The following is an 11,116-nucleotide window of genomic DNA, read 5'->3' as shown; positions in this document are numbered from 1 at the left end:
GGGTTTGCTTATTTATGTTTCGTGTTTAGACAAAGTTGAGCTCTAATAAATTGCAAATTGGAATGGTTAATTTACACACCACCTTATATCGATCAATCTTCAATCTTAATAGCCGTCTGACCTCATAACTATAAATTCTTGGCTTCTCCCATGGGAGAACTATTTTCTAGATAGCCCAACTGATTTAGAAACATTTCACAGATATCTTATTTTCACTTCTGCAAATCTTTTTGCTGATATCACTTTCTGAAATTTCAAGTTTGTGAAAATCGACTATGTGATAAACTGATCACTGTAGCGTGTGGAATCTGCAAAACAGCATAAAGGGTGTGCCCTACATTGGCTACATATTCCCTGATAATTCCTCATTAGATATGATTACAATTCACAAGCGGATACGAAGAGGATCAAACTTCGTCACTAATCCTTTGGCGAAGCATATCTTAATGCATAGAAGCTTATGTTAGGTATATGAGGTACTTCCTCCGTTTCGTTTTAGATGCAACAAATGAGTATTATTTGTGAGATATAAAATATTCATTTGTTACATTTAAAATGAAACGGAGGGAGTATAATGAAATGAAATGAAATGTCTGCCTTTATTCAATGAAATAGAAGAGTGACAAAGTCTAGAGATAAATGTACTTTAGATCATATACCCGGAAGCATGATGTACCTGATGCACCGAGTTTATGTTCTTGCCATTACACATGCATGTCTTTATTTATTTTCCTTTTTTTTTCCAGGTTCTTAGCATAATGATTTTCTGAAACAATTGCATGTTTTTTGTATGATACATTTATATTCTTCTAACTTGGAAATGCATGTGTAATGAAAAGAACATGTGCATGGATAAATTTGAACAACAGTTAAGTGTCATTAATGCTCTCGGGTCTAGGATCTAAGTGTTCGCAGACAAGTGGGAAGTAAAAAAAAGTTTAATCCTGCTTTACCCTTATTTGATAGCTAAAATTTAGGTCCTGTTCTTTTGGACTTATTCTCAGTTCAGTTCAGTAATTTCCGCTCACAGTTTTCATTAAGTTCAGTTCAACGCAGTTCTATTCAATTTGGTCTAAAAGAACAGAACCTTAATCAAATAATCTTAAAATACCGCCCCAAAAAGGTTGGATCACTATATCAACATGCACGGTGCATGGAAGTTTCAGTGTTCTCCCTCTTGATGAGAAAAGAAGCTGCCTCCTAAGTCCTAAGTCCTACCAATAATGAGCATTGAACCCCTAGCTAATTACCAGGTTTGAATACCACTAACACACAACCTCAAAAGAGCATCTATATAATGCACTAAAAATGATGACTACAAATAGTTCCTTCTATTTTGGCGGGAGGGATAGTTTAGCTAGCTTTAAAAAGACCCTGCTGTAAAAGTACTAGGAATATCATAATATACCCTAAAAAGAAAAAGGAACCAACATAGATTATGATGACCTATTTAATTAGTTTGGTAGGTTAATGGATAAAAAAAAGGTTCCTTTCTTAATAAGCTTTACAAGACAGAAGCTTAGTACTCGTAGAGATGGCGAATTACTCATTGATATTGCCTATCGGGTTTGGTACAGGTCAGGTCATATTTGAAAGGCGAGTTATCTTATTCACAAGGCACATTAAATTCAGGTAGTTTTTGTTTTTGTTTTTAGGCTTAATATTCTATGAATGACTAATCATGTTAATTTTTAAGTGTAATCGGTCCATGTCAAAATTGGGCTATGTAATTCAAATGCGTCTTAGTCTGAGTTAGCTATTCGGATCATGTCATCTTGGTTAGGTCAGTTTTGGCAGGTCGATATTTTTGTCTGTTTCTCTTAGTTCATACTCTAGACAAATTCAGTCCAAAAGAACAAGGCCTCAGCAATGCATACACCAATAAAAGAGGAAGTGAGCAACTTTATGCTTTTTTTATGATGCATCTAGTTTTTAAATGCGGTTAAGCATAGGCAGCACATAATGCATCCCAAAGAGTGAAGGGGACTGCATGAGACAAGCATAAGCATCTTTAATATGCAATATAAAACCACAATTTTCCTCCATGCCATTGCACCCCCTTATTCCCACCAAAATTTTCGATGTATAACAGAAGTAAAAGACAACACAGTAAGATTTTCATCATAAAAATATTAGGTTACATATTATAATAAATCTGCAGGTATCAGATGTATGTATCAGATAAATTGGAGTTCAAAAGAAATACACATTACTAAGTGGATGAAATTTATTTGGACAATAATAGTCAGTAGATAAATAAAAGAATGAATTACTAGTGCACAGGAAGAGCAGTCAGTCTTGCCGAAATTCTGCATGTTGTTATAACTAGTTCTTCAACTTCAGTAGATAACTAATTCTGCATTCTGCATGAAGCTTATTTCTTCTCTAGAACTTTTCAATGAATGGAAGAAGCAATTACTTACTCACTTTTACGCTTGTGACATTGCAGCTTCCTTGTCTTTAATGTTTTTTAGCTTTTGACCTCGCAATCCATTCCAAAATGCAGCCGACTTCACTACTTTTTTGCCTGGTAGCTGAACTTCCAGGACCTGCAAATGTAATTCATATTCAATCCTGGTTAATGGACAGGGTAGCACACTGAGCAAAAGGTATAGTCAACTTAAAAGGGTAGCTGAACTTCTAGGACCAGCAAATGCATTTGACATTTAGTCCGGTTAATGAACAGGATTAGCTCACTAAGCATAAGAGTATAGACAAGTTAAAGGATTTTTATCGTACTGGACCTATGATGGACAGTGTCTTCATTAAAGAGGGTCAGTATAAAACCAAAAAAGAAAGCCAAAAGGAAAGATAGGGTACGAAAAATCCGCTTATGGTTTAGTTTTACATGTGCTAAATAACCAAGTCTAATGACGTCATCTCCCACTTAAAATCTAAATGACAATGTTGTATTCAACAAAGAAATATTTGATTTTTAGTTATCCAGTCTTGGAAATCATACTCAGCATGCATCTCTTACAAAATGCACGGTGAGGACAATTTATTACTACTTGTAAAAGTTTGAAGATCAAGAATCTGACCTCCAAAGCTGTGCCTCCACCACACGTGAAGATCAATGCACCATTTCTAAAAGCCACGTAATCTCCCTTAGCATTCTCAACACTAGAATTGCTGGAAACTTTAGTTGTGATAATTTTAAGGTCTAGGATATTCTCTCGAGCATTCGATGCGTCCACAACTTGAACTCTAGCTCGAGTTCCTGGCCAACCTGCGAAAGCCCGGACCTGGAAATGTGGTGTCATGATTGACTCACATCACATAAATAAGAGTAAAAGAGTGTTACTTTATTATGGAGGACAGTAGCCTCCTCGTCAAATGATAGCCATGATTCTTCGGGAGTAATCTGCACAAAGGTATCACCCCTTAGCTCAACATGCATATTGAAAAGAAGCACAACATGCCATCTTTTGAGAATAAGAAATTTCACACCTTTGGAGCTAAGGTAGCTTTACAATCATCCTGAGGTTGCGCTTTATTTCTTGCTGTTCCGTCAAGTATAAAAGGAAGCTCGCGCAATAGAAGTTTTGATCCTGTATAAATAATATAAGTGAGACAACCGCAACACAGCAGCTAATAGGCACTTGCCTTTTGGGTGAGGATGGTTAATGTAATGAAATTTGAAAAGGATACAAACTACATAAGGGAGGATAAAATACAATATTACAAAATCCCAATAAAGGTCATCAACTATCAAGATATCTATCTGAACAAAAGTTATTGTTTCATACTATTTATATTTACATATAGCTGCAATTTATGAATAATATGAGTGCGTTCAGCATTATCGCATAATTGTTGCAAAGCAGAGGCAGTTAAGATCACTCATATAGCTCGAGTCGAGGTTAAGATATCAGCAGTTTAAGTAAGAGAACAGAAATTGGCAGCAATATAAAGGAAGTTAACAACGCACCAAGATCAAAAAGAGTATCCAGTAAATCTGGTGCCTGCATGCAAATTTGATTGGAAGGATATTTGTTAGACAAATGCACTCTGGTATATACATCGTGCTCCATAAAATGTTTCTGAACTTAAGTACATTTCACTTAGACTATCAATTCCAGAGTGCCCCATAAAATGCACTCTGGTATATACACAATTATTGAAAAGTAAGAAATGACATCTTTGTTGTACCTTCAGATACAAATTAACAGCATTTTACTTCTATGTCTAAGTAATTACACTTTCTTAAATAACTGTTACTTGAAAGTCAACACTTCACATAAACTCAGGTTCCAGGTACAGCTAAAAACCAAGTAATTGGGTTTCAGGTAAGTATTCATACCTTACTATCATCGTCAACACCAATTTTTTGAGATGTGATGACAGGCCCAGCATCCAGTGCTCTAACAGTGAACGCTAATGATACACCAGTTTCCTTCACACCATCCTGGATAAAAATTGAAGCACCCCAACATATGAAGATTGCAATAACAAGCATGCGTGAAGATATAAATGGAGATCTATCAAAAATTATTTCAACCTGCAATGCTCTTTGAACAGGAGCAGCACCACGATAAAGGGGAAGCAAACTTGGGTGTATATTTACTGTGCCTATACAGAATTTAGGTTGAGGATTGATGAGCAGAAAAACATGAAGGATAAGGATCACAGTGATTAGTTATTGTCTATCGACTAGAGAACATAAATTACCAAAAAGATGCCCTATCTATCACTCTACTATTACAGTCATTGAGTATCAACAAGAAATGAAGACTTACGCATTGTATGGAATTGACATACCAACCTTGCTTTGGAATGTTTAGAAATTTGCTCGATAGAATGTTCCCATATGCAGCTGTAACACAGAGTTCAGGTTCCAGGGTCCTTAGATTGGCCAAAAACAATTCCTGCATCAAATAATCACACATGATAATCAACCCAATCATCTCTTATCAGACGGTATCAGGGTTACAAAATAGGATACTGTTGAAGTAGCTATTGTTATAAGTTCGGAATCCAAAAATACTTGCAGTGCCAGTATGACCCCTGAGGTGAGGTATGGCGAGGTCTAATATACGTAACCTCCATACATTACACACTAAGAAATAAAAGACTACAATATACAGGGAAGCCTTTTTATCAAAATTATGAAGATTAAAGCATGTAGAATCTCAATATAAGTCAATGGCAAAATCAGGATCAATTTCATATGAAAAAAAAAAAGATACACAATGCATGAAGTACTAAAGCTCTAACAAAGGCCAACATGCACAAAATTTCTTATATATAAGGCAGCGCATGGGACCAAGAATTCCAAACTTCTATGCTCACACTACATCCACGAGAAACAATTACAGTTCCCTGGTGACTCCAATGTAATTTAAAAAGTTAACATTTCCATGCTAAGTCATCAAAAGCTTACAGCATATTCCTTAACTGTAAATCATATATAATCACCTCATTGGCACGCTGGGGTGTGAAAATGAGATCGGAAGAGAATCCCCTATCAAGGGCATGCTGTGCAACAGCAGAAGGCAACACCTTTCTACCCCTATTCTTCTGAGAAGGCGGTTGGGTGACAATAGCTGCAACCTAGAATCACATCAATTCATAAGAGTTTGAATAAAAAAGAGCAATTAATATGACACTCAAAATTTCGAAAGAATCAAAAAAGAAAAAACGAAGATTTCAATGTTTTTTCCATAGAATTTGTAGATTACCCAAGCAAAAATATCTTAAATCTCCAATTAATTACTCAACAGCTACAGCGGTATATATGCGCTTTCGAAAATTGAAGTTCCTAAAAATCAATATACATACGGAGAATTACAATAGACCGCACATTCAATCATTTGTCTGCTTATTGTTTTTGTTTTCATTACGAAAATGGCACTTGATTAGCCTATTTAGCATCGCCTAGATGAACCGGGAACTGCTCAATTTTGTAATGGCACAACATTTTCAAGGGCGTAATAAACTAATAATAACATGGAGGATGGTGCATTAGCCTAATTTTCTACTTAATCAAATACACAAGCAATCTGCAACAGTAGGAAACTAAAATTTAAAGGCACAAACTAGTGCCCAACGAGGGAAGTTGATTACATCCACATAAAATAAGCAATTAAAACCCTTAATTGCAACTAATAAAAGATTGAATCACTGAAATTAAACTCTTAATTGGGTTTGTAATGTCAAAAAATTGGAGAACATTTACCCATAACACCAATAAAGTTAACATCTTTGCTAAACATAACTCAATTCAAGCATAAAAAAATATCAGAAATTCAGAAAATAAAGGAATAAATTCGACCTCAAAAGATGAGTCTGAAGATTGGGATGCATTGAAGAGAGCATCAAGAACTTTTACAGACACCTGTAGAACAACCCACAAACATCCAATCAGAAAAAAAAAAAGAAAATTGGTATAGAGAGAAAGAGAGATTACAACCTGAGGGGAACCCAAGAAAACAAGAGGCCTCTTTTTGAGAGATGATGAAGAAGAAGGAATTGTTGTGCAACAGAAGCAGCGTCTCAGCAACAGGGTAGTGTTGTTCATTCTACTCTCTCTTTTTTTCTCTATCTAGTTGCAAACTACCAAAGTACCAAGTACCAGCAATCAGTATAGTAGCGTGTGGCCGATTTAGATGATTAAGGCCGGAGGGCGTGTCCGGCATAAGGTTTTTAAGTAGCGAGTCAAAATACTAATCATCATATATATATAATATTAAAGCAAGAAAATATTGTCCTACATGGCGATCAACAGTGAAATAAGGCATGAGAATGAACGACAATGCACAGAAGCAACCGAATAATTGCCACGTGTCAAAACAATACTGTGCAGTGAGAGAAGGAACCAAGATTTTTAGAAAAGATGAATCCAAATCACTTACTGGGATTTTGGAATAATTGCCTAATTTCAAGCAACTGATTTCTAAGTAAATCAATTAGAATCTTCATTTTAGGAAAGAATATAAATCCCGCGATGCAATAAATGAATTTCCCATAGACATTTAATACTTGACACAAAAAATTGAATCAAGATATTATAAACCGGCTAAGACCTTTCTTTCGGCATAAAACAGCTGAACTGAACTGAAAAGCTGAACTGAACTGAATAAAATTGAATGTAATAAATATATGAATAATATTTAAACCATAATAATATGAATATTAAATAATAATTATAATAATAAGTAATAATAGTGAATAATAATAATAGTATTTTGGATATTTTTAAATGATAGTTATGAATAAATAATATTAATAATCATAAATTAATAATAATAATAACAATAATAATTAATGATAATAATGATAATTAATAATTATTATTTAAAATTATTTATATTAATATATTAATACTTGATGATGATTATATAATAACAATAATAAATAAGAAATATATTTATATTACTATTTTAATAATTATATTTTATAATATAATAATATTTAGTAATAAATATAATGATTCGGTCGGACCACGCAAAATTGCATCATAAACCATTTTGACGCGATTTGATTGGTTTATGAGCTAAAAAACGTGGGTTTATTTGTGCTTTTGACCTAGACCATGTTCTTTCTAATAATAATAGTAATAATAATGAGTAATGCTATAATCATATATAATATTAAAGCAAGAAAACATTGTCCTACGTGGCGATCAACAGTGAAATAAGGCATGAGAATGAACGACAATGCGCAGAAGCAACCGAATAATTGTCACGTGTCAAAACAATATTGTGCAGTGAGAGAAGGAACCAAGATTTTTAGAAAAGATGAATCCAAATCACTTACTGAGATTTTGGAATAATTGCCTAATTTCAAGCAACTGATTTCTAAGTAAATCAATTAGAATCTTCATTTTAGGAAAGAATATAAATCCCGCAATGCAATAAATGAATTTCCCATAGATATTTAATACTTGACACAAAAAATTGAATCAAGATATTATAAACCGGCTAAGGACCTGTTCTTTTCGGCATAAAACAGCTGAACTGAACTGAATTAAGCTGAACTGAACTGAATTAAATTGAATTGAATGTAATAAATATATGAATAATATTTAAACCATAATAATATGAATATTAAATAATAATTATAATAAGTAATAATAGTGAATAATAATAATAGTATTTTGGATATTTTTAAATGATAGTTATGAATAAATAATATTAATAATCATAAATTAATAATAATAATAACAATAATAATTAATGATAATAATGATAATTAATAATTATTATTTAAAATTATTTATATTAATATATTAATACTTGATGATGATTATATAATAACAATAATAAATAAGAAGTAAATTTATATTACTATTTTAATAATTAGATTTTATAATATAATAATATTTGAATAAAATATAATGATTCGGTCGGACCACGCAAAATTGCATCATAAACCATTTTGACGCGATTTGATTGGTTTATGAGCTAAAAAACGTGGGTTTATTTGTGCTTTTGACCTAGACCATGTTCTTTCTAATAATAATAGTAATAATAATGAGTAATGCTATAATGAACAAAATAATATATAGAAATAATAATAATAATACTTAACAATAGTAATATATAAATAAATAATAATTATAATAAGAGTAATTAGTAAAATAAAAAGATCAACATATTAATAATATTTAACAAAATGGTTATAAAAGAATGGAGGTGAACAGAGTTGAACTGAACTGAAAATAAGCTGGGGAAAACATGCCCTAAATTTGGTCAATATAATGTTACGAAATATAATTTTACGACGATGTGGAGCAATAATCCCATCTGATGCTATTTTTACATATAATATTATAATGAAGCGATAATCCCATCTGATACTATTTTAAAAAGTAAGAAGATACTATCTTTTGTGATTAAAAAAAGAAAAAGAATCAATATAATATTACGAAATATTACAATTTTATATTTCATAAAATTCATTCGAAAAAACTATACAAATTTCGAAAGCAAAAGCAAAGCTATTAACAAATCGGTTTTTATATGTCTTAATTAACAAATCCGTTTTTGAATATTATTCAAAAAAACACGATCGATTATGGTCCTATAAATACTGATATCAATTCTTTAACGGTGACTACAATACAATGCATAAATCATCTCATTACTTAATAAGATACACGTTGACTATGGATGCAACTATCAAATTCACAAAGCTAGGCAAACTCCAAACATTTCAAGTAACTGACAACATTGAAATAGGTATTTATTGACATGGTCCAATACAATATATATTATTAATTTTAAATCACACAACTTGAATATTCAACCCATTGTTTATTATAGGTGTATTAGCAATAGTTATATATTTAGGTGTCGTGTAATTAAATATTTATAAACCCAAGTTTTGAAAAACAATCAACAACGACACTGTTCAAAAAAATTTATTTCTATTTCTTACTAGAAAATATAAGTTCAGATAATGAATAATATGGCTTAATAAGTTCAGATAAGTTGTATAAGGCAAAAACAAGCAAAGACAAAGTTTGACATACTCAAACAATAAATTCTAAAAGTTAAAATATGTCTAATAAGGATTAACAAGGTGTAATAAGTTCAGATTAGTGAGAATATTTATAGTACATCTGGGTGTACCATGGGCATGGTACACCCAAGACTATTTTCTCCAAATGAGCAAAATGAACAAATGAATAAATGAGCAAAATGAACAAATGAATAAATGAGCAAACATTTCTACTCATTTAAGAAAATGAGCAAACACTTTTATTACAAAATGAGCAAATTGAGCAAATGAGTAAATGAGCAAATTAAAATTCCCATATGAGCAAATTTGGTGTCAAATGAGCACCTGAAGTTCTAATTTATTACAAAAATACCCTTAGGTGTACCATGCTCATGGTACACCCGGGTGTACCATGAGTAACTCCAGTTTAGTTCTTAGATAAGTTTATTTAAGTTCAAATAAAATTACATAAGCAAAATAAGTTGAAAAACATATACAAGACCAAGAATGACAATTTGGAAATTATATAACTTAAAAAAATCTTATGTACATAAAAGATTCTATTACTTTTTCTGTAGGGTGTTGGCATAAAAGTTATTTTGCTTATTATGGGCAAAAGTATTACAATTCTATAATCAAGAAAATATTTTCTCTTAATCTTCTACAAAAAAAAAAGTATAGTTAAATGGGAATGTAACTATGCGTAATTCTGTAAATTTGCATTATTTTTGTGAAAAGTATAGTTAAACGTAATATAATACATAATAAAAACAGAACATTGTTCTTTTTTAACCTTTAGGTCTTTGTGGGAGTGAGTATTAACTATTAAAAAACGGGTCAAACTCTAATCCTATGATCTAAATGATATCTATGACTTTACAAAAGATATCATCAAACACGAAAAACAACCATTATATGTAACTAGATATACCTTAAATAGTTTAAAGCTCAAGCATATTGAGAAAATTAAAATTATTATAGCTAAATGGGCAGTGGTCAATGGGTGGCTAAATATGGTGCAGCTGTGGTGCAAGAAGGCAAGAGAGTGGGTGAACGGGATTGCCATAAGTGGGAGTGGAAGTTGGTGTATTGCCGAGTATCAGTCGTGGTGCGAATTGTGATTTTATCAGGGCCTCTAAAGGAAGTACTTTAGTAGACAGATTAAAGATTTTTTCAATTAACTCTTTTTTTTAAAGATGGGTCACGTGATCCACCATGACGTTAACTACTTCAACAATTGAACACACGGGTCATAAATCAGTTTTAAATAATTTAAATACATGAGTTTTAAATTTTACATCACGTTGGAGGCTCACCACCACGATTCTTGAAGAACTTCTTAAAATCGTCAATTTATAAAATGACCAACTTCCCGTGCAGTTTGCACGGGTCAAAAAACTAGTTAGAAAAAATAATAATATTTGGCAAGGTAATACTGTAAATAGCTTTTAATGGTACACGTAGTTTTTTAGTGGTGTTTGTCAAAAGCTACAAACTCAAACAATATGTAGCTTTTATGATAGCGTTTAGTGGTGTATAAATTATATTATTAAAGTTTTGTTTGAGTTTTTAACTAGTTATTTGTAAATTACTACTTTGACGGCTTCTTTTACCGAACATCAATATCTTATACCGTTATTTGGACAGCTAACAGTTACACACTAACGACTAA

The 11,116-nt window shown here is 31.9% G+C and overlaps 1 protein-coding gene across 1 annotated transcript; it reads right to left on the bottom strand.

Moving 5' to 3' along the window:
- Window positions 1-2,095: 2,095 nt before the first annotated feature.
- On the bottom strand, window positions 2,096-6,604 carry LOC104906667 (uncharacterized). Its single transcript, XM_010695453.4, has 11 exons — window positions 6,413-6,604; window positions 6,275-6,337; window positions 5,419-5,553; window positions 4,766-4,868; window positions 4,502-4,572; window positions 4,304-4,408; window positions 3,932-3,965; window positions 3,451-3,551; window positions 3,305-3,364; window positions 3,042-3,245; window positions 2,096-2,549 (listed from the first exon to the last, which is right to left on the bottom strand). Exons 1-11 carry the CDS (start codon window positions 6,518-6,520, stop codon window positions 2,430-2,432), a joined length of 1,104 nt encoding a protein of 367 aa, XP_010693755.2. The 5' UTR covers window positions 6,521-6,604; the 3' UTR covers window positions 2,096-2,429.
- Window positions 6,605-11,116: the final 4,512 nt, after the last annotated feature.

The sequence above is a fragment of the Beta vulgaris genome, chromosome 2 (genome assembly GCF_026745355.1).
Source record: "Beta vulgaris subsp. vulgaris cultivar EL10 chromosome 2, EL10.2, whole genome shotgun sequence".
Classification (NCBI taxonomy): Eukaryota; Viridiplantae; Streptophyta; class Magnoliopsida; order Caryophyllales; family Amaranthaceae; genus Beta; species Beta vulgaris.
This window is presented reverse-complemented; position numbering and strand designations above follow the sequence as displayed.

What these genes read in the sequence shown, in the direction of transcription:
- LOC104906667 (XM_010695453.4), bottom strand. Translation starts at nt 6,520, where the DNA reads ATGAACAACACTACCCTGTTGCTGAGACGCTGCTTCTGTTGCACAACA. An exon ending in CTACTGTCCTCCATAATAAA is followed by an intron (nt 3,246 to 3,304) that starts GTAACACTCTTT and finishes CCACATTTCCAG; the next exon opens with GTCCGGGCTTTCGCAGGTTG. An exon ending in GTGGAGGCACAGCTTTGGAG is followed by an intron (nt 2,550 to 3,041) that starts GTCAGATTCTTG and finishes TTACATTTGCAG; the next exon opens with GTCCTGGAAGTTCAGCTACC.